Here is a 27,792-nt window from a genome sequence, read left to right as displayed (position 1 = left end):
GGTTACTTGTGCTGAACCATTGTAGTATTTCAGGACCTGCTCTAATAGAGCTCTGCGAGAAGAGCTGGCTGGAAACTACTTTTTCTTGTGGCTTGCAGCCTGAGTCAGCAGACTCTTGCAAAAGATTTGAGTACAGCTCTTTCTCTGAATATTATGATCTAGCACTGTAGTATTCATACAATAATAATAAACTTAAGATCACTTATTGAAACTTATTTTTCAAAATTTTTCATCAAAAGCATTTTTAAAGAGCTGATCTTTAAGCAATGAAACCTGCTTGTACTTGAAATTCAAAACTTGTGCATAAGTACTGTATGACATTAGAGAACTTGATATGGGTGCAACAACTAACAGTCATTAAGAGGAAGAAAAAAGCCCAAACAACAAAAAAAAACCCAACAACAACAACCAAAACAAAGCCCAGACAGAACAATCGAGAAAAAGCCTAATAGATCCAGGAATGTTTTTTTTAATTGTCTTAAATTGGTGCACAGTTACCCACAGTTCTGTAAACAGTTTTGTTCACTTAACAGGGAAATTACTCCATGAGTTCCAAATATATAATAAGTTTAAATAGTTATAATTTAAACTAAGCTTATTTTCTCACTTCTCCATAGCTGTGGTTTTTTTGCCAATAATAGTTTTTAGTCTGTTTGATGAATGTTTCTCGCTGCTCTTTCCACTTTGGACAAACAGGCCAAGAATCGCTTGCTGCTAACGGGGACTCCGGTTCAAAATAATTTGTTGGAATTGATGTCCCTCTTGAACTTTGTCATGCCTCATATGTTCAGCAGTAGCACAAGTGAAATTCGAAGGATGTTCTCCTCAAAAACAGTGAGTATTGTGAATTCTCTTATTGAAAATAACTTCTTTTCTTTTTGCTGGAAGATTGCTGTTGCTGCATAACTTCTGTTTTATTGGTATCTTATGGAAACAGGTAATGTGACTTTGAAAATCTAGAAAATGAAACAATTGAATAAACCATCTAAATTAAAATATCTTGTAACAGGATATCTTGGAATACTAGTGGTCAGGTCAATTATGTCTGTTTTGGCTGGGGTTTTCAAGTTAGAGAAATTAAGGTGGTGGTGTTGCAGCTGAAAGCTTAACACTTGAATTGAATTCTTTCAATGTTTTCCTTAGAAGAGTGCTGAAGAACAAAGCATATATGAGAAGGAGAGAATTGCACATGCAAAGCAGATAATAAAACCATTCATCTTGAGAAGAGTAAAAGATGAGGTAACATTTTACCTTTAAAATGATGGGTTTGTGTTATCAAAAAGCCTGATAATATTTGAGACCAATCTTTGAGTATAATATGAGGTGAAATTACTTACTGATCTTAAAAAAACGTTAATGGGTGCTTGCAGACTTCAGTGGTCTGAAGAGGGTAACTCTGATTAGCAGGGGAGTAGATTCCAGGCATTGCATATAATATTATTTCATGCAGTTCTGGAGTGTGCAGACCATATTACTTGGTGGGGAGGTTGATGTATAATCCAAGTCAAGATGGGAGTTGAATTGCTAACCGAGTTAGTGAAGTTGCAAGCAGTGAAAGGAGCTGGGATGAGGAGAATGAACAGAGTGTCTTAACAGCTGTGAGACGGTGCAGAATTACTGATGATTCACAACAGTACAGGTTTTATCTGGTATCTTTTTTTTTGTCAGGTCCTTAAACAACTACCTCCCAAAAAAGATCTCATTGAACTTTGTGCCATGTCTGAGAAACAGGAACAACTGTACTTTGCTCTCTTAAACAAGCTCAAGAAAACTATTAACAGTAATGGTATGTAAGGGCTGCGTTTCCTTTTTGTGGATTTTTTTCATGCTGAGACGTGTTGAATGTGACTACAAAGTCTTTGCTTTGTAGAAATGTCTAATGCTCATACACTGTCTATATCCTTTCTATGAATTTTTCTGAAGTTCAGGTAATAGGTGAATTTTCAAACTGAGTTCTTGCAAATAAAGCTCTGCTGAGAGATAGTTATTTTCAGTAGTAGTACAAAGATTCCTTCTTTGTTTACAGAGAAAAATTCTGATATGGGAAATGCAATGATGCAACTTAGAAAAATGGCCAATCACCCTCTTTTGCATCGTCAGTATTACACGAATGACAAACTCAGGACAATGTCCACACTTATGCTCAAGGTAAGAGGATGAGATTCAGAAGCGATCCTTCATTTCTCAGAATTTCTAATGCAAACTTGTTTCTTTGTTTGTTTGTTTTCTTGTCAGACTTCTGGTGAAAAGTGTGTCTTTGCCAAACTTAATTCATTGTTGCTACTTTTTATTCCTCTTCATCTATCCAGTGCTCTAATCAATCCCTGTATGTATTTAAAGCTGATTTTTGTATCATTAGAACGGAGAGAACAGTTGTGGGTCTGGAGTCATCTCCTTTTCATTAGCTCCCCCTTAGCACCTCTTCCCTCCACCCCAAAATTTAAAGCCAAAGTGTTTATGGAAAAAATCTTAGGTAGGCACTTGAGTTTAGTAGCTTTCTGAGTAGCAAGAAATCTAGATTGTACAGAACTAAAATAGGGAAGGCATAAAAGTATTGATCTGATAAGGATATTTTTTTTTTTTTTTTGTGATTTGTCTGGGGTTAATGCCTGAGGAGCTTGGGGAAAATTGTTGCTTCTTTCTAAAATAGAAAATAAAAAAATCTGTGTGCAGCAGGTGCTCTAAAAAAGTTGGAGCTGGCTTTGAGTAGTCTTCCGCTTTGTTTTAAAATTAAGCCAGACAAGGTTGGGGAGAAGCAAGAAGTGACCCAGTGGTTTATGAAGGATTTTTGTCCCTTTTTGTTACCACTTATACCATCATACTCTCCAGATGTGGCTTTTTTTTCCTCTTTCTTCCAGGCATGGCATCCCTCTACCCACCCTACATCTTGGGCTGGGCTTCCCATGTCTTCTGCCATCTACCCAAAGATTGGACCTCCCTTTTAGGCAATGTGTCTTCAGGGGAAGAGGTCTGATAAAAGGGTAAAAGGTCTTAGGGCTTGATGGGAAGTAGGTAATTGCTATGGAGGTTGAGCATATCCTTCTTAAGTTTTTGGCAGTACAAGTGCTTGTGAAAGCTAAACTGTGAAGTAATTATCCTCTCCTATAAACGTGAAGCTGAGAGTTCATCTTCTGTTGCTTGCGTGAGCCATGCTCTAGCATTTGTCCATGTCTAGGAGTGTTACTTTTTTTTCAGAGATTATGGATGTTACTGTGTGGTGGCTTTGTTTTTAGTTCTCTGGTGAGATTGTGTATTGCATTATTTCCCTTCATTTTTGCTAATAGGAACCCACACATTGTGATGCTAACCCTGACCTTATCTTTGAAGATATGACAGTAATGACAGATTTTGAGCTGCATGTGCTTTGTAAGCAATATTCTCACATCAGTGACTTCACGTTAGACATGGATCAGATCCTGGATTCTGGAAAGTTTAGAGCACTGGAACGCATTCTCTCCGACCTTAAAGAGAAGGTATTGCAGATGGCTGAAGCTTTTTCCTGACTAAAGAGTGGCTCTAAATAACTGGTTAATATCTGCCAGCTCTCTATGCAACCCAGTTGCTTTGCTGTGGAGTATTACAACGTAATTTGCAAAGCAACACTTACAACTTTTAATGTGCAGCCCTGAGTATGCACATCACTTTAGAGACCGCTGAAATAAACTTTCCCAGTTTTCCAAGTTTCAGAATATTCAGCCCAGGTTAACTACTTTATCAGTATATGGGGATTTGCATCATTTTCACACCTCAGGGACTTGGACCTTCTCTTGGCAATTGAATAAGATTGTATTACATTAGAATAATGTAAAGGCTAGTGGAAGGGTAAGAAGTGGCCCCATGCTTTAAGTCCTGCCCTGAGATTCAAGCAGGTTTATTTTACAAAAAAACATGTGCTGTAATGTTTCAGAGTATCCTGAATTTGCACATGTGGGTGCTGTGTATCTGATTATTTCAGACAAAACAGGGCTACTCTCTATATTAAATTGAAATATTGCATGTTTTGAATGAAAATAGTTTGATGTTTCTGGATGGAGTAATGGGTCATTTATGCATTTGAAATGTCATTTGCTTGAGTCACGAAGGTACAAAGTAATTAAAATATTAGTGCAATGACAGTGAGTTAATGCAGCAGAAAGACTGGATATGGAATCTTTACTGAAAGTCAATCTGGACTTGATGAATTTCAGCTTAGTCTTTGATTTTGGAAAATGGATTCAGTGAAAGTAAAAATCGGATATTTGCACCGATAAAGAATTTCTGTAGTTGATAGTTGACATGTTTTACATTTTTGCTTTGCTTTGTCTTTTCTAGGGTGACAGAGTTGTGTTGTTTAGCCAGTTCACTATGATGCTGGACATCTTGGAAGTTTTCCTAAAACACTGGCAACACAGATACATTAGGCTGGATGGAAAAACGCAGATTTCTGAGCGGTATGTGACTCTTGCCAAAAATGAGAGAGAGAAAGTGAATGTGTTGGAGAAGGGGAGGTGACTTCAGACCTTTACCTTTGTTTTTCAATGTATAAAAGTCTGTGGCTGCTGGACACTGTCTATGGAAGGCGTTTAATGTTGAATTTCAGATCACCTTAGGAAGAGTAAGGCTGAAAGATGGGGTTTAGATGGTGGGGTTACAGTCTTGGCCATGGAAATCAGCCATCTTCAGCAGTTCCTGATGTGTTTCGTTCGCGTGTCAACATGCCGTAATTGCTGTAGCTATTCCTTGCAAGTAGAGTGTATCTCTTTTACAATAGGCAGATAAACCCTTTTGTTTCTCTAGGACAAACCATTCTGCCTGTCTCTGTAGCTGAAAACGTTGCAGTGCTTTTCTTGTGTTTGAGCTATGCTGGTTTCTGTCTCAAGAATTTTTGAAGATTTTTTTGGATGCTTTTTCCTTCATTTCAAAAAACTGTCATTCTTGCTGTGGTGTTACTTCCCATGTAGAGCTGATGTCTGTTCCTGCCTTTGTATGTGCAGTTGGTACAGAAGACAGTCATGAAGTGAAATTAATCCCCCGCCTCCCCATTTGTTTCATGTACTTCAGTCTTCCCTCGTCCTCCAGCTGGCTCTTTTGTGTTCTGTGATCGTCAAAAATCTTTTTCTGAGCCTCTTTTCATTCTTTGCTATCCATCTGTCTGTCACTCAGTATGTTTCTCTGCTCACTGCAGAGGACTGTTGGTACCCTTTTTCCTGCTGCATAACATCTGGACTTGGAGCTGCTGTGCAGTGCCTCTGTCCTCTCTTCCAAAAGATCATCCCAGCTTCTGTGTTCAGCTCTGGAGCCAGTGTGGTATTTTTTCCAAGGCCTGATTCATGGTGTCTTATGTTCTGCAGGATACATCTGATAGATGAGTTCAATACAGATATGGGTATATTTGTATTCCTTCTGTCAACCAAAGCTGGTGGCTTGGGCATTAATCTGACCTCGGCCAATGTTGTTATCCTTCATGACATTGACTGCAACCCTTACAACGATAAGCAAGCAGAAGACCGGTGCCACCGAGTAGGTCAGACACGGTAAGACTTCTTTTAATTATAATGCTTGGGTTTTCTTGGAGGCAAGCTCTCAAAGGAGACTAAAAGGACAGTATTTATGGTTGAAAATTTTAAGCAGAGACTTGTGTAAACCAGCTCTGGGTTGTGTGAGAGCTAGGAACTGTAATTGTCTTAGTCCATGTTGCTGCCAGAACAAACCTTTATTTACACTCTCCTCCTTTTTCTAGTTCACTACAACTCTCAAATTCTCTATAATTCTCAAATTCCTGGTGCTGGGAACTATTCCATGGTAGATCTGAAGTCTTTGGGACTGCCTGGCCAAGCTGTTTGTTCTCTTCAGGAGACTTCTAAGCTTTTAAGTGCCACCCTATCATAAGGAGTGAAACCATAGAATGTGTTTAATTTCAACTGTATTCAACTCTAACATGGAATTAGGGGGAATTTGACTTGTTTATATTAACAGAGATTTTTGTGCCTGTCAGACATTTGCAGTGGCCGGGAGTGCAGGAGAAAACATGTTTTCTGGCAATACAGAGCACAGTTATTCCAGAGAAAAAACCTAGATGCTCTTTGTATTGCCCTCTCATTCATTTCCTTATCCTTGCTTTAAACCCCAGCCAGCTGAGTGAAGACATAACATCCTTCCCTTTTGCACTAGTCTGAGCTATAAAATGATTTTTTCCGATTTTGTGGTTTTCAGAGAAGTACAAGTCATAAAGCTCATCAGTAAGGGGACTATTGAAGAAACCATGCTCAAAATCAGCCAACAGAAATTGAAGTTAGAGCAAGATATGACTGCAGCAGAATCAGGTAGGTGTCTTGCACATAATGATGTCCACTTAAGTAAATTAAAGCTGCTGCAAGATGTTGCTCTGAAAAAAAGGAGATTCTTGATGCAGACAAGCCTTTTGTTTTTTGAGGTCTTTTTATGTTAAACTAGAAAGATGTATTTTTGCTGATAATTCTTTGATTTGACAGGAAGTGCCCTCTGAGTCTGACCCAGAAATCAGTGACCAAGTCCTACAAGCAGAGGATTTTTTTACAGTTTGGGGGACGTAGGCTTTTATCTGTTTATGTGAAATATTTTAAGCTGTACTAATGCTTGTTTTTTATTCCTCAGGAGAAGAAGGAACCATTCCAGCAGATATAGCCACACTATTAAAAGCTTCAATGGGTCTCTAAAATGTAAATATGTTGTGAACTTCAAGGAAGAAAGGTGACAATGTACCCCAAGGACTCTTACATTACTGTTGACCAGGAGTTTTATGAACGTTTATAACTTTTTGTAGTTTCTTTATTGTATTGCTCATGATATTGAAAATTTTTAACACCAATAGCATTCTTTTGATGCTTAAAAGCATAAATGGCCCAAATGTGCCAACATCAGATGCTGAATAAAGCTTTTACAGATCACTTTTAAAAATGGGGACCTAAGTAGTAATTGTTTTAACAAATCTGCTACTGCTTAAGACTTGTCAGTATTTTTGTAATTATTTCTACCTCCAAATATATATATATATATATATAAAAATATATATATATAAACTGTCTGTTTCACTGGATTCCGCGTGTAGATTTTTTTATATGTGCCTTATTTGACAATGCTTGAGTCTGTTTCTGCTTGTTTTGGTTCATTTGATGTTCCGTACTGGTTTTGTATCAACTTGTTCAAATAAAATTCCATAGATTGACAAAATGTTTTCATGGTTGTGGTGATTTGGGGCAGGTGAGGGGATGGTAATGTGCATGTTACAAATCAAATAGGCAGCTTTCAAGCCAGCTGGAGTGTTCCAATTGATCTGACTTGGCTTTGTCAATATTAGTAGTTAATTACCAGTGTGTCATTATACTCTAATTACAGTGGTTTGAGGATATTGATTGTAAAAACAGAACTCCTGCCAAATGGTTTGGTCAAGTCTGTTGGTGTTTTGGTAAACTGTACATGATTTCTGCAAATTCAAAATGGATGGGAAATTAAAGCTTTTCCAAAACTTGTTTTCCAAGTGTGGACTAGACTGCTTGGCTTTTCCTAGAAGTATTCTGTGGCTGTGCTGTCTGTTCCAAAACGCACATCTGTAATAAGGTGAGGCTATACTGTACTGTTTGAGAAGGGATATGGGTAAGAATCAGTTTGTCTGCCATGCTTCTTTAATTCCACTGGTTCTGCTGGACTAAATAGAGGGATTTAACGGAGAACCACAGGTGTTTAATGCTACAGCTAATTAGATTGTGTGTATCTGTTAAGTGTGACGCTAACCCAACTCTTACCCCATTGTATCTGCATGTCCTCACCTGCTTCGTTCAAATGTGGGTTGAAACAAGATCCCTGCCCTTCAGGGTGGGTTGTGTGGTGGTGTGGATGTGTATGGGATCAGTTAATGTAGTTTGGTGGAGCAGTGGTTACTCCTCAAACAATCACATCTGTAGACCCCTGGGGTCAATGTCTGTCTTTAGGTGCTGTGAAGCTCATGTGTGTTTTGGCGTTTTTTCCTTGTAACTGTTTCTGCCCTTTTTAGCTGGGGCTCTCAAGGGATCCCAGAGTCACCATCCTTGGAGATAACCAAAAACTAACTGGATGCAGTCTAGGCAGCTGGGTCTAGGTAGGTGGCGTTGTGTGAGCATGGACTTGGACTAGATGACCTCCAGAGGTCCCTTCAGCTTTTCTATGGTTCTGTTTTTCTGGTTGGGAAAGATGTACAGAAGGGAAAAAACACAAAGCCACTCTCTCTGAAGTCAGTTGCTGAAGAAGAGAGGAGTGTGGGAGCTAAAGAAGGAAAAATGTCTGAAGAGCCAGAACAAAGCGTGCAAGGAGTTGCAAAGCAGGTGAAGATTGGAATGAGTAAAGGTTGGTGCTTTCTGTTCTGACAGTACCTGACTTGTCTCTCTCAGGCGTTGTTTGGTGTCACTCATGATTCAATGAAATAATACCAAAGGTAGGAGGGAAAAGCAAGTGTGAAGGGAACTACTTTCCCAGCAGTGGCCATTTCCAGCCCAGAGTGTTCCCAAGTTTGTTGTGGTTTATCTGCTTACACCACACAGCAGAGACCTCTCACAGGCACTTGTCTCCCCTTGAGTTTCTGTAAACCACTTGCCTCGACAAGCCATCCACATTGCCAGGATTTCCACCTGCCTTCTCTCTGGTCCTGGAAGAACAAACCCTTCATTTGTCCTGAACCTGGTTGCCACCACCAGCCCCCAGTTTGTGTCTCCTGCTTACTGGCAGGGATACTGAGCTGTTGAATGTTTTTGCAGCTGGTGCATTTATGGAGAACTGGTGCTGGTGTGGGCACCAGCTTTGTGCAACTGCTTTTTGGGTTGTTCTGGAAGTTTCTGTTTGGGTTTCTTTCAGGGGCACAGCATCAACCTCAAGCTTCTCAAGCACTTTTTTCAGGCCCTTGAATTTTATTGACTAAGTGGGTCATTTTTTTTTTCTTTATTTTTTTTTTTGCTTAGTGTCCCACACGTTTGCCCTCTCTATTTAACTTGCTTTCCTCCAGATTGAAAGACTGAAATACGCAAAATGTTGAGATTGCACCTCTTCAGGAAGATTTGTTCACCTTTTCTCCCTTTGAGAGTGCACAAAATATTAATCGGTTTGATCAATCATTGTGTTAGTAGAGGGGGAATGTGATTGAAACCACACTTCTGTGAATCAATATTTATTACTCAACTAAATCAGTATTTTAGATTCTCTTGAAGTGAATACAAGTGGTAGATTTTGATTTGATACAGCATAGCCATCTGAAATTAATATAAATGATTCTGAAGTTAATAACTTAGGATGTTTGTCATATTGAAAACTGAACATGCATTTGTTTTTCTGAACAACTGGTCTACATTACACTCTTTGGCCTTTTCTGAATCCAGGCTGCAATAGCCGGAAGTGCTTGCACTCTCTCCCTGAGAGCCAAAAGCCTGGGGTATTTGTCTGCCAGGTCAGGTTTACAGGACAGAAGTGTCGTACTGCACACATCCCAGTAGAAATCAGCCCATGTTACCTAGTGGAAATAGGAGAAAAAGCAGTAAATTTTAGTTGGTAATCTCAAAAGCCAGGACTACTAATATTCTCTAAAAAACTGTGAATTTATCTGTTTTGTTTAACTTGTCATCTTGGGTATTTTTTTTAAGCCTGTTACTACAGGGCTAATTGTTAGGTTGCAATGCAAGGCCTGACTTCAGTAAATATTGGTTAAAATAAAGCCCTTGGTACAAATATTAATTGTATTACAATATTAGTCTTTACTGCTGAAACTGTGCTGCAGAAAAGTGCTTAAAACAGTTTGGGGTAAAAAAGGGTACTATGTTTTTATAGAAGTTTTTTTCATGTTGCCTTATAAGTCAGTGATGATAAGCAGAGTTCTGTGTAGTCATGAATTTGTGTTCACAAGTTCAAAGGCATTTAAAATGTTTTGTGTCAACATACTTTTGAACTGCTTTAGAAAATGCAGATCCTAGTCCTGGTTTGCCTCACTTCTAATATTGTGGAAAACAATTTCCACTTTGCAGTTGAGTGACCAATTGTGTATTGGTAAGAACAAAAGAGTTAAATGTGAGGGGAGAGTTGCTTCATGGCCTGACATGAAACCCAGAAATTCACCAATAGTCAATTACTTTATTTTTCTGGCAACATGATTGGAATGGGAGAAACAAGAATTATACTTACAGAATTCCCTACCAGCCACTTTTTATCCCCTAAGAAGGCATCCAAATCTTTCAGTAGCTCAGGTGCTTTGTTGGTGAGAATATCATCAAATGCTTTTTTCTGGGGGAAGAAACAAACACAGAAATTCTCACCAATGTGTAAGCAGTCAGCAAAATTGAATTTTTGGGGTTTTCTCATTTAATAATGTCATGGGTTAGCAAGCATAGTCTCGGAAGTGATATTCTGCAAAGGTGTGCTTACAGCTCCTCTATGACCTGACAGAACCCATCAGCTGGCCAGTTTGAATATGGACAATTTTTTAAGCCACTTAAAGTAGTGACCGCCTCTGTGATCCACACTTAAGAACAGACACACCCCCCTACAGCTCTGTCTCATTTCGGTGCTGGGACAGGTGGCTGCGGGGCCCATGCGGGGGCCAGCGGGCCACAGCCATCCTGGAGTCCATGGACCTGTTCCAGCCGTGGAACCCCCCCCCCCCCCTCCCCCATAGCAGGGCTGTGGGCAGCCGGAGCAGCTCAGCTCCCCCCCCCTCTTCCAGTGCCAAGGCCAAGATTTCAGCTGAAGCTGCCCTGCTGTCTGGCAGAGGTCATGTAACCAACAGCGATAAGCGACATTCCAGCTGCAAGGCCTAGGTGAGATTAACCCTATTAGTGGTGTGAAGAGCTGAAAACCTGAGGGAAGAGAAAGAGGAGATGCTTAAAGCTGAAATTCTGTTGTGAAGCTATGATATATCAGAGTATCCCGTTGTAATTTCATGAAGGCATGAGGGGTGGAGCGTTCAACTTGTGAACAAAAGCACCTGCGCTGAGATAGGCAGATGCTGACACAGCTGTAATTTCATGAGAAGTTTGGACAGGGAGAGATGGACCAGATGAGGACTTTTGCTCCAAATGGGAAAGGAGAAAACCTCAGTTCCTAGAGATGCTCCCAGAGATAGTCCTAGAGATGAAGATGAGGAAGACCTTTGCTCCAAGGGAAGGAGAAGGGCTTCTGTTCTTAGAGATGAAATGCTCCCAGAGATGGGTGAAGAGAACTTTTGTTCCTGAATGGCTCGACCTTAAATTTATACCCCAGTAATTCAAGAGTGGACCCTCGAAAGCAGTTGTGGGAAAAGCTGCAAGTCGGGGGAAAGGACTCACACGCAGGCAGAGAGACTCCTCTTCCTAAATGGACTGAACAATATTTGGAAGTGGGCGGCTGTCTCGTTGTGATAATGTTTTCATAGCATGGGCAAGAAGAGGCTTCTCTTTCTAAATGGACTGAACAAGGTTATTATGGAAGTGGTAAACAGACTGACCATCTTAAGGGTTGTCTTTTTACATTGTCAGTGGGAGAAGGGAGAAAGGTGGGGGCAGGAGAAGAGTTCTGAAGGTGTGGTATGATTTTATTTTTTTCTTTTTCCTTCTTTTAGGTCTGTTAATAAACTTCTTTATATTCTTTCAAGTTTGGTGCCTGCTTTGCTTTTCTCCTAATTCTTATCTCACAGAAGGTAAACAGTAATGAGTATTTTGGACCAAACCACTACACTAAATTGGTGTTTCTGCCCGGTTACAAACCAAACTGGCTACAATGAAAAAGAAAGCTGAAATATGAAAAAGATTAATGTTAGATACCAAAACATGGCATTCACAGCCTGCTGAGCTGTGACTTAAAGCCAACTGCTCCCTTAATGAACACTGGAGTGCTCCTTGAGGCTGATGTGATGTCTGTGGTGATGCTGCTCCTTTTTCTTTGCTGACAGCCACCCAGCCATGGCAAGGCAGGAGCTCTGCCACAGATTCAGGAAGAATCCAGCTATAAAATATATTCCTAATGTCTCATAGTTATTTTTGGGGGACCCTTTTGAATGTCACCTTTTCTAGTGTGTGGTCTCATGTTTCCAGAATCCCTTGTGCTCAGCATTTCCATGCTGTCAGTAAGATGCTGGACAGTTATCTTTGCTTATCAGCCCTTCTCATGTGAGATGTGGAACACGGGTTTTGAACTTTTTCTGGGGTTGGTTTATCTCTCAACTTCAATGTTCATGTTATTTTGCTTTTTTTTGTCTCCACAGCAATAAGATTTGAGGCGACTGAAATGTGTTTTTAAAGGATGATCAAAAGGCTCAGGCCTTAGTATTTGTGTGTTAATGGCTGAAGCATGAGGTTATGGATGGTGGTGGTTCTCCACCAGCTGTTCCCCATAGCAGAAAGTATTTAAGCTGCTTTTTAAAAGGGCTAAGCTGTTTTCTTCGGAGTGGAAAACTGCTTCTTTTTTCTCTTCTCACCTGCATGGAAACAATTAAGACTGCAGACTGCTGGAACCATCTGGTCATCTGGTCAACTCATGTGGCACAATTTGTGCAGTTACTGTGCTTGGCCTAATTTTGGAGGAAGATAGGCTTGGGTAAATAAGCACTGGTGTACAGGAATGGAATTATTTCTACAGCTTTAATTGAGGTTAATGAAAAAATAAATTGGAAGAGTCAGAAACCTAAACGCAGGCTGAAATCAAACCAGTGTTTCTATGGACATGATTGAAGATTTGACATAATTTTCTTCTTTGTTAAGAGCTTAGTAACTGGATGAGGTGACTGCAAATATCAGCCAGGAGTTTGCAGTCCAGAAATCTGATATCTGTGCCCTGGGTTGTAGTATTTCCTTTCTTTAAGGTAAGTGATCCCCTCCCCACTGTTTCACCCTGCAAAGAAAACCCCAAACAATTGTGTGGTCGTGATGGTAGCAACCTTCCCCAACTACAGAAGTGCACAGCCAAGCTGAGAAGCTGATGGGAACACTCTTCTGGAGTGGCAGAACCTGCTCATCTCAGCCCTGGAGCTTTGCTATGGTGAGCGCAAAGCTCTTGCAATGCCAGCTGTGTTTTAGGGAATGTGGGGTGAAGGGAGAGTCTGTGCCTGGCACGGAGGGAGCTTCCATAGGCATCTTCCAGCTCTGCTCCCCTACTTTTCGTTGATTTCTCATTGCTACTGACTAGACGGCATAACATTTCCTCTCACCATCTCCGGGATGTGTGTTCCTGTGAGCACTGGTCAGGCCTGGGGAGGTGTTCTGACTTCAGTGCGTGTAACTGACTTAAACCTGGCCTGGTGAGACCATGAGGTGCCACTTCGACCACAAGGTGGTGGCAGCGGACCCGGGAGGAGAGAGGGAGGACAGCGTTGGGAGAGTCTGGGAAAGTGAAATTCCCCATCATACTTGGCCCCAGCACATAACCTTGCATGCATACGTGCGGATGGGCACACAGGAGTTGGCTACCAGCTCTTCCCGTTTAAATTAATCATTGGTGACACGATCTGGGTCCTTTTTTGGAGAAGTGCTTGAGTACGAGCTGGGACACCCGCAGGAGTTACAACAGGAGCTTCCCTATGGGGGAGCAGCAGTGCTGCCTCTGCACCAGCACATCAGCAGGAGTGTGGCTCTTCTGAAATGATTAAAACTCGTGAGTCAACTTACCCTCCCCAAACTAGGAAACTTTAGGAAATCACTAGGAAATGTAAGTAATTCACACTTTTAAGTACTAAAGCTCCAAATATGCTTTCAGATTTCCCCCTGCAAGATTATTGTTTCTTTATTATTAATGGTTTGGGGCACCATTTTTTACTCTGTGGTCTCTGCAATAAGATACACTAAATGATCAGAAATGCTACCTTTGAATAAATGGAAGGTGGCTGCACTGGCAGTTTACAGTGAGACCTGTTGTTACACCTCCACTTCCCTAAGAGGGTGTGGTTATCTGCTCAGGTCAGAGCTGTGCAGAGCCATTGTAACGCTGGAGTGAACTTACCCATCGCCTTCTTCCCCCAGCAACTGATCTGTGTGCTTGCTTTTGGGATTCTGGTGAGAGGCACTCATGCCAAAAGAAACCCCAAATGCTGTAGGACAAGCCCGTGACGGTGTGTTAAAGTAGCCATGGCACCATAGCCTGCTGTCAAAAGCACTGCAGAGGACCAAGGTGGGCTGTGACATCTGAAGAGCACAGTGAGTGCTGTGCTACCTGCCCTTTTTAGCAGTGCCCACTGTTCTACACCACTCTGCTGACTGACAAGCAGTTGTCCGTGGTAGCTGATGTTATTAAAGACTGATACTTATTGAACACCTAGAGGAAATCAAAATGCAAAAGCACTAAAGGATGGGATGGGGCTATTTATCTTATTGAGTTGGCAGAAAGACTTGAGCACAGGCTCCTTGTGACAGGAGAGAGGAATTCCACAGTGCCAGCTGGGGTGGAAGTGTCTCATCTTTGCCCTTTTGAAGAGCAGTTCGGTGTAGGCACATCCTTGGTTCAAGCTGCACTAGTGAGGGGCAGCTCATGATGGCCTCAGAGTTTCCACCAAAGGTGAAAACAACCTGGTGAAGGAGGAGGTGGGATCAGCCTCAAGGAAGAACCACAGAGCTCCACGGGCCCAGCTTTGCTGATGGACCCAGTGGGTGACACCCGTCAGTGTCTCAAGAGGAGATGCTCAGATACAGGGTCATGGCTTACTTGCTGTCTTTGTTTAAATTAGGGATTGTCTTACTCTCACGTCCTGGTTTTTCTCTGCCCAAGGGAACAGCGTCATGAAATCATCGATGGTGTCCACAATGGCATCAGCTAAAGCCTGTTCCACAGGTGTCCGGCCTGCCAGACCTGTGGGAAGCCAGCATATGAAGGGAGGTTAGAGACAGTGTCAGCAGCAGTTTTTGATGCCCCAAAGGTAAACTCTGGGAACATTTCCATAAAAATACATATTCTCCAGGTCTTTTTGATGCTAACAACATGGATTTGACTCCTTGCATCCAGGTGCCATCTCATCTACCTTTGCTTTTTTCCTTCTCTGGCCTCTTACAGCCATCCAAAGCAGTGAGTTGTTCTATCCAGTACCTGAGCCCACAGCCTGAACATTGTTTCTTTACCCTCTCTGCTTTCCACTGTCCTGGCACATTCAGTGAGGGTCAGCACAAATTCCTTTCCTTTAATCTTTCCCCATCCCAGCTTTCAATGTCCTTCTCCATCTCATGGTCTTTACATTTTGGTCAATAAGTTCTCCAAAAGTGCACCTGTGAAAGTCTGCTTCTTTTTCCCTATACCGTCCTCATTCAGCCCCATTCAGAACATTTTCACCCCCTTCCACTTACTTTTTATTCCTTCATTGTAATCAGGGACGTCAGCCAAACTTTGTATTGTTTACAAATCTGCTTTTCTCCCCTGTAGTTCTTTGGCTTTCCTGCAGTTCCCTTAATGGTTCTACTTTTTCTCCCTCACTTTCACTTCACAGACTTGTGTTTATGTTTCACCTTTGTGCAGGTTTGGATCACAAACTGCATGCCCTACCTCTGCCAGGTCATCTCCCTTACTGAAACTTTGTGCTTTTGAAGGTGAAGGTTGTGCCTCTCCTACTGGGCCTCAAGTTCTGTGATCCTTCAGCTAAAAGTTGTTGGTGTTGGGCACCTAAAAATGCCATTTCTTAATTTTAAACGATTAGTGACATGTTTGCTGACTTAGTGGCAGAACTAGCAAGTTTTCACAATGAACTTGAAAAGATATTCTTTTCCTTCCATGTGTGCTCTTTTTCCTGCTGTTGCTGACAGCATGAGTAATGCTGGAAAGAGCACAGCATGGTCAGACTGTGCTCCAGATCCCAAGCCTTTGTCACTGGTGCAAGTCAATTGAAAAAAGTCCGAACTTCAGACTGCAAAAGGAGCATGGCTCCAGGTCAGCCTCCCAACAGGAGCCAGGGAGGGAGGAATCTTGTGTGGAAGGCAGGCTTTCCCACTGTTTTTCATCACCAGGTGGGCTTTCCTCATTCTCCTCTCTTGCAAGGAGTAAATTGTATCAAAGCTGGAGGAAATGGGCAGGAACAGAGTATTGCAGACATGCTTGAAAATATGCTGCGCTAGTGCCTTGAAGAATAATGCTGTGAACTTCTGCTTCTTTCCTCAGTTAGAAAATGGGAGATATTCTGAAAGGCAGGCTACATCAGTTTGCTCACAGTGTAAAAAAGTAGGATAGTACTTGCTTCCCAGCCCCCCTCTTCAATTTGCTGATGTTTGGCATGCCATGGACACATCTGCCTTCAGCCAGACCAATTTTGCAGATGGTGTTGAATGAAAGCTTTTTGACCTAAAGCAAAGCCTGGCCACTCTCTTTGATTACTTGCATTGCTAAGTCTTATATCATTTTATCTAACTGGTTGTGTACTTCTACAGCGTGTAAGTATTTGAAGATGCAAGTGATGTCACCACCTCCTCTAATCTCTCTGCTAGCCCTGAATTGTTGCCTAAATCTGCTTCAGAGTTCTCTGCCTGCTGTGATAATCTCTAATGCTTCCAAAACCTCCTCCTCCTGGTCATCTCTCTGGCTACCCCGGCAGCTCAAGGTTTAGCTTTAGGGGAAACTGCCCTGGCAGCCTTAGGGAAACCACAGGTATGTGCTTTCTGTCATGCAGACATAATGAATAAAGTGTACTGGCTGGAGAAGTCAGCCCAAACCCCAGGCACTGGTTCCATTTTTGCCATGCTGGTGTTGACTTCTGCATGGTTAGGCTTGCCAAGCTGTTGGTTTGTTTCTATTTTTACTGTGGATGTATTTTTACCTGAGCATTAAGTGTGAGTTCAAAAGAGAGAAAGAAAATAGTCAAAGATACATTACCTGATTCTCTGGCAAGGTATCTTGCTATTGCCAGGCTCTGGTGAATGATAACTCCATCTACTTCCAGAATAGGGAGTTTGCCAAATGGGATAGCTTGGAGGAGAAAGAAAAAACAACCAAAAGTTAAATCATAGTCATTAACAGTGGGAGGCTGTGACAGCTGTAGTTTTACCACTCAGAGGGTATGCATTGTTACAGCACTTAACAGTTTCACACTCTTTCTGTGGAGAAATGAATGGAATAAAAATAAAAAGGCTAAGGATGTAATCAGATTGCACTGCATGAAGGCAACTATAGCATAGAAACCAGGTGTTGCATTTCCTATTTCCTAGCTTTGTGCTGCAGAGGCCAAATATGCTCCTATACATCCAGAGTTCTTTATATAGGGGACCTTTTCACGGAATATTAGTCTTTCCTTCTCTCTCCTGCTTTTTCCTCCCCAGGAAAGTGACTGCCAAGGTTAAGTAGAGTACTACTGAAGATTTCGTAGTGCAGGATCCAACTGGGGCATGAAGCTACAGATTGGGCAAAGACTGCAAGATGTTCTAAATTTATGGTTGTTTTAAATTCAGAAGCAGTGATTCAGAGAAGCATCTGCATTTCAGAACTTACATCATGACAGGGCATTTCACTTGGCAGTCATCACTGAGACAAATATATCTTTCATACTGAACTACAAATGCTGAAAAGATACCCAAATTTAGCTGATGTGGCTTTGCATTCAAAAAAAATTCAGTCAGTTACGGGGAAGAAGCCTCCAGACTTCAAGTATAGGGAAAGAAAAACTAAGCAGGTGTCGTGGATATCTGCAAAGGAGTGTGAGATAAGAAATCAATCTTATTTTTCTGTTATTAATTTCGTAGTTACGTGGAAACTTGGACTGCTGTTTTGCTGTGTTTCAGAGAAGCTGCTGGCATGATATAAAATGGAACTGGAACCTTGGAGCAAAGCTTAATCTGGGCAAAACTGTCATGTTTAGGGCAGTGAGAATCTGCTTGTGGGAACCTGGTGCTGTTCACTGAGGGAACTGTAAATGTCTGCATTTCCAAGGATGCTATCTCCAAGTACGTGACTGCAAGTGCTGATCATAGCAGGCAACTTCATAAATGACGAGCACTGCCAGCTCCTCTGTGGTTTAGCAGGCAGTGTGTGAATCACATTAAGTACGGGATCTTAGATGTCAAATCTTGATCTGCAACATGAATTCTGCAGTTGCACAAGACATCCAGGACTCCTCTGTGCCTTTTTTCTTTGGTTTTTTTTTCCTGTATCTGAACACAGCACTCATGATACCTTTTTTTTTTTTTTCCTTAAGTTCAGCACACTGGGAAGTGTGTGAAGTCGGTGTAAATTTGGATGCTGATGACTAGCAGAAGCAAGAGAGTTCAATGAGCATTAGCTGCTGTACCCCAGGGAGAAAGCAGGCTCTGCTGGTTGTTATTGAAGCAATAATAGACTTCTTGTGCAGAAGACTTCAAATGTTTATAATCCAGAGAGCAGCAAGGTCACGGCAAGTCCATGTTTTGTTTCGTTGAGAATCATTGAGAGATGACAAGTTGTATCCCTGAATGTTTAACAGAAAAGCTCTCTGGCTATGAAAATGAGAAGAGCCTTGGTTCTGTGCTGTGGGTTAGTGGTGCAGAGTGCCCTGAGCATCACTGCTCCAAAGCAGCAGAGATGTTAACAATGTTTGCTTATGTAAAGCACATCTTTCAGGCCAGCACAAGTAGAGGAGATGAGAGCAGGTGTGACTGCTGGATGCGCCAGTGTGGTCAGCCTGCAGCCTGCTCCAGATCCCCCCAGACCACACAGGGATCTACAACAATGCCTGACAACAGGGGACAGCAAAAGTGCAGCCAGAGCAGGGATAATAGCTCCCTCCATGAAGGAGTTAAGCAGTCTCTTTTGGAGGCCCCGGTAGGAATGCTATGGGGTGATGCAGTTCTGGCAGGGTCAATATGACTAAGCCAGTCTGTGGCAATAGCTGTCAAAAAAACACTGTCACTCACTGCTCAGGTTGGGAAACTGTGAAACCGGGATTGCTTCATCCGGAAACCAACAGACAGTTTTGCTGCTGTGTTTACATACAGTGGAAGAAGTCTATAAATCCCACCTTTGACTGATGTGTCACTTTGTGGGTCACTACAAGAAAAATTAAAGCCAGTTTGTTTCTATGGACATTTTTGGGGGGCTGGTTGGTTGGTTTTTTTTTTTAAGAAATCCTTGATTACAGCTAAAGGAGGGAAGCATCTTTCTGAACAGCTGAAGAACATGGTTTACAGTGTCAAAGTCAGCTGACTGGCAGAGTGGTAGTCATCTCTCATGCTCTGTTTCTAAGGAATCTGGTCATTTCTGAATTTAAGGGAATTGCTATTCATTCCTTGAAAACATGAATAATGTCTACGAAGGTCTTCCTCCTCAGTGCTGAGCTACTTTCTTTAAGACCTGCTTATTCTTCTCTGAAAGAGAAACAGTTGGCAATTGGAAATCTACAACAACAGCTTTGTTTTGTGTACATACAATTGCATGATTCCTAATACAATTATGAAATTAATAAATGAGAGCAGACTTCATTGTATGTTGTCCCATAATGTCCAAAAGTATTTATGCTTTGATTTATAATGAGACTTGGGCTTTTTTAGTTAGGAGGCAGTAAATCTGTTGCTATCATTACTGAACAATGGACTCTATAAAGGGTAAAAGATGGTAAATGATAGATGTTCCTTCCTTTCTTCTGTGTTCCAAATGCTATTTAATTTTTTCTTATCAAGAAGAGGGAAAAAAATGGGATTTTACGTAATCATAGATTTTTTTTTTCCCAGCTGATAGAGTGCATGTAACCAATTATACACTGGTTTTGTTGATTATTGAGTTAATAAGCTGTAAATGAGTGCAATTCTAAGAGGTTTGAAGAAAGTACACTTGTGCTGTGCAGATAATTTTAAAAAACTGCGGTTTCTTCTTAGATGCAGGGCATGCAATGCTTGAACACCAGAAAACACAGCAGATATTCAGGCTGTTTTACAGCTGAAGAAAATAACAAAGACTAGTCAAGGGGCAGAAAATATTTCTAGTGCATTTCCTTCATATTTAAGGAGAAGGTATAATGGCTTATAAAGTTGTGCTTTCAGTCTGGAAAAATTTAGGAAAAAAGAATCTTTTCCTTTGAAATGTTATCTAAAATTCATGTAATGGCCAAGATTTTTAGGAACCTGTTGTAAAGTATCTTTTAGCATTTTTAACTTAAAATAACCATTTTCCCAGGAAATTTTTTGTATATCTTAGTTTGGCTGTTATGGGGAAGAATGCATTTTCTCTGAAAATTGGAATCTTCTTTTTCCAGCTGGAGAAGAGGGGGGTAGATTTGTGTCACACAGCTCATCCCAAGGGAGGGTGTAAGGAGCCTTCACACTGGATGATTGTTGGAGGTAAGGTTGGGGTTTGACAAATGACTTTGATGTGGCCACTAGAAACTTTGCCTCTTGCAAAAACCACATCCAGGCCATGTCCTCAGGGGCTCCATGCTACAACAGAAACCTGTCTGCACATGGATTTAAGTAGTGTTACCCTTAGACTCATGGATATGGGCTTCTGTGGATTGCTTTGACCTCCTGTGGTGCTTTTGGCCCAACTCTGCTCACTGACATGGTTGAGGAGATGCCCAAATGCCCCGTTGTATAAGCGTGGTACTAAACCTGCTGAAGTTTTCTCAGTTTTGGTGAAAAGCATGGTTTGTGTGACTCCAGATAAGCAGAGCAGTTAAGTCGGTTCCTGCCAGGCTCCTACTTCAGATAAGCAAGTGAAAAGCTGGCGTGTGAGAGAGATTATTCTTTGGGTAGAATCAAGGTCATGGGGGCAAGGCATAAACACCGTCCATTGGGGAGCAATTACAGCTGAGCAGTAATGCCAAAGTAGTGCAGGCTGGAAGGATGTGAGTGTCACTTTGCTGGTTTTTCTCTAACCCTGATCATTTTGGGGGCTGCTTGGTACATCAGTTTAAACCCTTGTGTATCCATATGATGTCCTTTCCATGTTTTTCAAAACAATGTTGTCTTACAATGTTTCCAACTCCCACTCAAAATAAATTTTGAGAAGGAAAAGCAGAAAAATCTATTGCTGTTGTCGTGCAAACAGTGTCATTTCTCAGACATGCACAAAATATGACCTTTCCCATTTAGCTCCCGCTTGCTTTGCTGCTCATCTGAAGTACAAAGCACTGTGAACGTGTTTGTTGGTTTCCAAATTTAGATCGAAAACTGACTGGAAAAAGAAACAGGGTTTTTAAAAAGCCTCTTTTTTGAATAACTAAACCCATAGTCTTCTTTAAGTTGAACTTTTATCAGCAAATTCTTGCTTTTCATATTATGTTGGTTATTTATTGGTTTTTTTGCATCTCATGCTGGAATGAAATCTGCACCAGCCATGAAGAAAACCTTGACAGAGGACAAGTCATCAGACTGATCTGCAGCCTCTCTTCTCATTTTAGGAAGATCTCACTAAAGTATCTGTGCAGTGTTTAGGAATTGGATTAATTCCTTTTCATACTACTTTAGTTTTCGTTGGCTTTTGTGACTAGAACCGTGGTGTTTATAAAGGTTTCTGCTGGGTGCTGAGTAGGGGAGATGAGGCCTGATGTGTGTTAAAAACAAGGACATCCCTTTAATTAATTTCCACCCCAGCAAGTCCCAAAGGGCTGTGACAGCTGCTGGGGTCCTGCCATGCCTGTAGGTTCTCACTGGTGTTCAGGCCTTCCCTCTGAGCACAAGCTCCTCACTCGTCCTCCTGGCCACAACTCAGTGGATGGAGCTCCTGTGGGACTGTTCCTCTGTCAGGGACAGGGAGGGGAAACACAACAGAGCTGAGCACAGTTTTGTCCAAGCCTTGAATCCAGGCTGGTCAGCTGCTGGTGCTGTGCTGTGCTTCTCACCTCTCTTCTCCCCTGCGCAGATACAGCTCTTAACGTTCTCCTTCCCTTGCCTCTTTCTTCCATTTTCACTCAACTTCTTCATTATTCTTCTTCTGCTCATTTCTGTTCTGTCCCTCCAAAATGTTCCCCCATTTCCCCCGTGCTGACCTGCCCATGACTCATCCTGCCCATGTTGTAATTGTCCATGGTGTTGATGCAATGCAGCCTGTACTTAAGCACTTGATTATTGCTCAAAAGCTGAATAATTAATTGTTTGGTAATCAAGCTTAGATTGGCTCTATAATAAGGCAGCTGGATTAGTCAAATATAGGGGAAAATAAATGTCACAGTCATATTTCTTACTACAACATCTGTGTCAAAATAAGTTTGCCTTGCCTTTGCCTTGAAAACTAACTATAACTGCTTTTCCTATCCATTCATATTTAAATTGGATCGTGAGAAACAAATGTATTGAGATACTTTGCATCTTCTAATAAGAAATATATGAAATATGGGTTTTTTTTTTTTACGATGACAGAGGATCAAGGCACTTGGAAAATGGTAGGCCCAGAGCTGGAGGTACTTGGAATCTGAATCTTTTAGAAAAGGATGATGAGGAGGATGCTCTGATGTAATCTCAGCCCAGGTTCAGTGCTATTACAACTCATATTCTCCTTGGAAGTTCTTGCTAAGCCCTACTTTTTACCCAGAGATAGCTATGTACACACTTTAGCTAGAGCTACATAGCAGAAAGTCACTCAGGAAGCAGGGCAACTGCTCCCCTGAGGAATTTTTGTCTGTTGTCAGGTAAATCTTGAGAAACACCTGTTATCTTGGGAGTGTTTTCAGCACCATTAGTCCATCAGGTTTCCTAAGCACCTTTCAAGCACCATTCTGCACATCCTAAACAGTTCATGGGATGTTTACAGCCATCAGTACAGCAGAAGCCTCCTTTGCTATGATGATAAAGTCTGTGTTATTGTCTTGGCTTCAAGTTGCTTGAAGGAGACACAGATCAAAAGCTCTTGCTGCCTGCCAGCCTAATATCTAAGGTGATGGTAACTTAGTGCACCATTACAGGGGATTTTCTGCTGCATCATGATTTATGTCAGTGCAATGATGCTTTGTGTGAGGAGCCCATTGTGTGGAAATAGAGATCTTGTATGAGCTTATTGTAGATCTTGAATTGATTACCCTTTAAAGGGGGGCATGGGCAAGTCAGTCTGTTCAAAAGGAATTGTAAAGAATGAGTTTGTTTACTTGTTAAAATAATTATTCACTTATACAAAGTGAAGAGTTATGGAAAGCTGCTGCTTAATATTTGTCTGATTTTTAAAATTATGTGCTAAAGCAGGACAATGCTTATACACTGGCTTCCTTAAACCTGTTTTTATTATAAACTGCAGTCCTTGCCCAAAATCACCAACTGGAAAATTTGCCAAAGATGATCTGATTAGTGTCAGAAGGGAAGAAAAGAAATGCTGAGTTATAGAAATTTTAATTTCAGCATGTATAATCCAAATAACAGAAGTTCTTATTTTATAAAAGGCTTTCCTTGCATACACAACAACAGCACCATTAGGTGTAAACAAAATCAAGTGGGATGGTATTTCCAGGAGGGAGGATTTATTTATTTGCCTGAAGATACATTAGGATTGCAGCTTATTGGTGGCAGCCACATGAAAAATGCCAAAACAAACAACAAACCCCACCGCACTCTTTGATTCAGGTCAAAAATTAAACTTGCAGCAGCTGCAAGTCTGCTTTCTAAATGGCCTTTCTGCACACTGGTCTTTAGGCACAGATTTTCTCTTTTCCATCAGTTTTACAGAACTAGGTCTTTTCTTCAGAATAATGCCAGTATTTCCTGGTTTATATGGTATGATGATTTGGCTGGCTTGGTATTTGTTGCAAGATTTTACTTTACTTTTGAGAAAACTGCTGAAGCAAACTTATCCTCTCAGATCTCAGAGACCTGACTCCTTGTGCTCTTAGACAACCTTGAATTATTCAATTTGTTCTCCTTATTAGCTCAAGAAACATGAAGCGTTCTCTTGTCCAAGCTTCTTCCCTAAGTATTTTTTTTGTTTATCTTGCTTCATCATACTTGAAGTTTTTAAAAAGAGGGACATCACATTGTGCTTGCAGACTGCAGTCAAAACTGGCTCCAGATCTTTCATAGGCAAGTGGGTAAAGGCAAACATGGTGTATGCAAGTGTGCATAGTAATTTGTCTGGTATTTCTTAATTTCACCTCAATATATAATTATGTAATTAGTTCAATTAATTGGACCAATTTTGGTGATTTTTGAGGGCTACAAAATAAGCTGTGTACTAAATTGCTATTACTTTAACTACTGGCACGTCAAATGCAGCTGTAATTCTTTATCCTTTATCATTGCTAAACACTTCCCACCCTTTGGTTTTCACCAGGATGAGACTGACTGGAGTCTATTCTTTTATTTCTCTTCTTTCTAAGGCAGACCCAGTTCAGCAGAAGTAAGAGGGGAAAAAAAGCTTTATATAAAAGATCTGAATACAGATAAAAATGAGAGTGGCGCAGAAGAATTCTCAGCAGAGTGAACTATGCCTTTGTATATGCAATGGGTTGGATGGATCTCATTTCACATTTACTTTTTGAACACAGCAGTAGTTTAACTTTGCAGGCAAGCATCCTGATCCCTTGTGCATTTTCATCTTCAAAACACGTCTCTGTGGAAAAAGCTGAGGCACATTTTGAAAACTCAGGATTGCAGAGAATGTAAGGCTTATTTTCCATAAGAGAAATGCTGTATGCAACACTCGTAGTGTGAAGGCACACAAAGCTTGTACAAACCTACTCCCTGTCCAGGAGACAACTGTTTCTCGTGTTGAGTCACAGCCTGCAAAGTCAGGGTTTAGGTGCCCTAGGGCAGATTGGGGCACTGGCTATTGGTCTTGTTGAACAGTTAAGGCTGCTTATTCCAAAGCCCTGTTGCTACCTTTGATTCAGTGTTTTGCTGAATGATTTGCCTGTGGGAGAACATTTTGTCTGGAAATACTGTGAGTAACCATGAGAAACACCTCACAAAGGAGGAGGAGGTAGTCATCAGCTAGGTGATCTCCAGACAATTTACTTAAGCAGCATTACACTCTTTTGCACGCAAGAAACCTTTACTCTTGTTTTAATTGGCAAACCTTTTAACTGCTTGTTGTCTGTAATGCAGATGTCCGTGGTGGCAGATGGCACCATTACTTTGGTGCTAGAGCTAGGCTTCAGGGAGATTTGAAAAGCAAAAGTTTAGCCTGCTGCCATAAGATGTGACAGCACTTTCAGATATACACCAAACTGTTTCTGTGTAGGTGTATGTTTTCCTGGTCCATCAGCAGGGTACACTCCAGTTCCCATCCACTGACTGACTGGGTGTCTACAGATGCCTGAAATTCAAAGAACTCTTAGGCCAGAATAAATTTTGCACAGATGACTTCACAAATCTTAGAGTGGCAGCCCCCACATTTTACTAAACTTCTTATCTGCTGCGGAATTTCATCTAGGGATCAGTTATAGAGGCTGCTATGAAAAGCCATTATGCAGAGAAAATGAAAAATGTTAATTAACCCTTGGTAAGCCTGCTAGCAAACTCTTCAGAGCACAGAAAGGGAAACAAAAACATCCATTAATGCAGCCAATACAGTTATAAATTGTGTAGCTTAAGATTTCTAGGGTGTCTCTGCTCCCATTGTTTTTGTGGTAATGGTGCTGCAGCTGGACATTCACTGTAGTGAGCAAGTCCTGTATACATAAAGCTCCACTGGGAGGTTTGTGGAGTGAGCACTGAAGAAAAGCATAGGAAGAATTTTCCTGCATTGTTTCTTGTGCTGTTCAGAGATGGGGATCATCAACAATATTCAAAGAGTGATGCAATGCTTTTACCTTGTCTGATAGCTCTGCTGTTAGAACATCTTGTCCTAGAATGCGAATGCCTCTGCACCCTTTAAGTGACTAATTATGCTTTGTCTTTTTAATTTGTCTTACTTAAGAAATCAGTATACAAAACCCTACATAAACATATAGTTTGCTTATATGCTCAACTTTGTTTCAGGACAAAAGTGAGTGTGCATATGTGTGAATATGTGTGTAATTAAGTATGAAAAGCCTATGCAGAGCTTTCCTCAGGTCATCTGAATTCTTAATCTCACCTTTAGTTTCTACCCTGCTTCCCCGAGAATTGCAGTGAAAGAGAAATAAGCTGTACCACGTGGTCAACTGGCTTAAGCTCTCCTAAGGAAAAGGTTTCCAAAGGCAGTCATTCCTAGCTGAAAACATCCCAGTTCCACTGCTTCTTATTCTTCTCTGTGGATTTTTGCCAGTGTTTTCTAGGCTTGAGCACCACTGAAGGCTTCAATGGCCACTTGGATTACAGCTCTGTTTTGGGTGTTTATCATTCAAGTCACTGCAAACAGAAAAGACCAAACCTACAAAATTAGCACCCTGGAAAAATTTGGTAGCTTGCTGGCTGGGCTTACTAAATGGTGTGAAAGCTTATCAAGAAACATTGCTTCATTAACAGAAATCACGCTGTGCATTTGTTGCGTCTTTTCCCTAAACTAAAGGCATTACTCTTCATTCTGGATGTGAAAGTCATAGCCCACGTAGCCAAATACAGGCCTAATCCATGAAATGAAGACATAGATTTCTCTGATTTCACACCCTGAGTCTTCAAACTCAAGATCTGTTTCATTTGAACTAAGGCTAATTTAATGAACAGAAATAACAAATACCTTTAAAAGCTGGAAAGAGGTTATTTAAACTACAAGACATGAAATGAATGGGGTACAATAGCCTGCAGGGTACTTCTGGAAGGTCTGGAAGGGTTTGGTCTAAGGAATAATTATTTTCTAGTACCTCTTTTGATACTTTTGTTTTTTCTTTGCTATATCAACTGACTTTTTGTTTTCTCATCACTTTTCCTCTCTGAAGACCTTTCAGGTTGCAAGGAGTGTCCTTCCTGACACTTCTTTCTTATTTGGCTTTCTAAACCCAGGGTGAAGGCTGAGGTGTGGTCTTTGAGATCAAATTATCCAGAGAAACTGAGATCAGCACTCCTTTGGTTTTCTTTAGGTACACAAAAGCTGGACTGAATTGATCAGGAGTAAAAGGCCAGCTGGCTGACAGCAGGTAAATCATTTCAGATTGTCTGAAGGTTTGGATCCGGTCTCCTGTGAGAGCATCAGCAGTGACATTTTGGGTGTCTCACCTTAAAACTCGCATAGCCTTAATTAAAGCCAGAAATTAGGTGTATTTCTGCTCACGAAACATACAGGTACCTCTTCAATTGCTTTTCTTTTTGACAGCATTTCTAGTGGAACTTTGGCTATGAGAACCCGTGCTACTCACTTGGCTTGATTTTGGGCCAGTCTGCAGCTTCTATCCTGTGGTCTTCATACTCCTTGCCCAAATAGGCAAAGAGGTAGCGGCTGACCTCTGCTCGTCCTCGCAGGTTGAAGTAGGTGAGCTTGTACTGCGGCATGCTGGGCCCTGCTGGGAGCGGGGACAGAGTTGCTTTAGAGAGGGTTAACTCAACTCCCTTTTTACAAAACCACTCTGTTTGCTTGCTTTTGACAGACATGCTCGTACAATGCAAAGGAAATATTACACCAAGCCGCGGTGTGCTGTACTTTGTAATGGTTGCATTGCTCACACCTTTTTGTTCTGCATTTGTCAGCCACAGCACACACAGATGGGGACAAGGACAGCTGAACCTGCAGTTCTTCCTTGCGTGTCTCTAGAAAGCTGGCTTGATTTTTTTTTTTAGATGTCTTAGGAACTTTCAGCTTTCATTTATTTCCCTTGACTCCAAGTTCAGGCCATTTTTAATAAAGGGGTTTCTGCCTTTTTTTTCCCAGAGTTCAAATCTAAAATCATATTCCGTACCAGAAGATAGTTGTTATCTTGAGCAGCAATTTTGTTCAGGCCTGCCCTGCTCAGCCCCTGCTGCTTATGGAGACCTTCATCCAAGACCAAATCATGAGAATTACCAAACTCTTGTGATTTTTTGCATCAATTATTACCCTAGTTGTGTAAGCTATTGCACAAAAATTATTTTAGAAGAAAAATTTGCTATG

General features: G+C 41.2%; 2 protein-coding genes across 8 annotated transcripts in view; one reads left to right on the top strand and one right to left on the bottom strand.

Annotated features, from left to right (window-relative positions):
* The window catches only part of SMARCAD1 (SWI/SNF-related, matrix-associated actin-dependent regulator of chromatin, subfamily a, containing DEAD/H box 1), a 42,125-nt gene extending 34,630 nt beyond the window's left edge, over positions 1-7,495 (top strand). For 2 of the 4 annotated variants that reach the window (XM_048303457.1, XM_048303461.1), the window contains 9 exons: positions 697-834; positions 1,144-1,239; positions 1,669-1,786; positions 2,027-2,148; positions 3,285-3,473; positions 4,312-4,430; positions 5,331-5,513; positions 6,193-6,302; positions 6,613-7,495. In XM_048303457.1, the coding sequence (XP_048159414.1) occupies positions 697-834; positions 1,144-1,239; positions 1,669-1,786; positions 2,027-2,148; positions 3,285-3,473; positions 4,312-4,430; positions 5,331-5,513; positions 6,193-6,302; positions 6,613-6,674 (1,137 nt within the window). In that variant the 3' untranslated portion in view covers positions 6,675-7,495. The other 2 variants (XM_048303458.1, XM_048303460.1) reach the window with 2 other exon arrangements.
* Positions 7,496-9,135: 1,640 nt separating this feature from the next.
* The window catches only part of HPGDS (hematopoietic prostaglandin D synthase), a 30,635-nt gene continuing 11,978 nt past the window's right edge, over positions 9,136-27,792 (bottom strand). For 2 of the 4 annotated variants that reach the window (XM_048303463.1, XM_048303465.1), the window contains exons 2-6: positions 27,065-27,205; positions 16,783-16,875; positions 14,672-14,781; positions 10,156-10,254; positions 9,136-9,490 (exon numbers count right to left, since the gene is read on the bottom strand). In XM_048303463.1, the coding sequence (XP_048159420.1) occupies positions 9,326-9,490; positions 10,156-10,254; positions 14,672-14,781; positions 16,783-16,875; positions 27,065-27,197 (600 nt within the window). In that variant the 5' untranslated portion in view covers positions 27,198-27,205 and the 3' untranslated portion in view covers positions 9,136-9,325. Of the gene's footprint in view, positions 9,491-10,155; positions 10,255-14,671; positions 14,782-16,782; positions 16,876-27,064; positions 27,209-27,792 lie in introns of all 4 variants that reach the window. The other 2 variants (XM_048303462.1, XM_048303464.1) reach the window with 1 other exon arrangement.

The sequence above is a fragment of the Corvus hawaiiensis genome, chromosome 5, assembly GCF_020740725.1.
Source record: "Corvus hawaiiensis isolate bCorHaw1 chromosome 5, bCorHaw1.pri.cur, whole genome shotgun sequence".
Lineage (NCBI taxonomy): Eukaryota > Metazoa > Chordata > Aves > Passeriformes > Corvidae > Corvus > Corvus hawaiiensis.
Note: the sequence above shows the minus strand (reverse complement) of the source record. Positions and strands in the feature narration are given on the sequence as shown.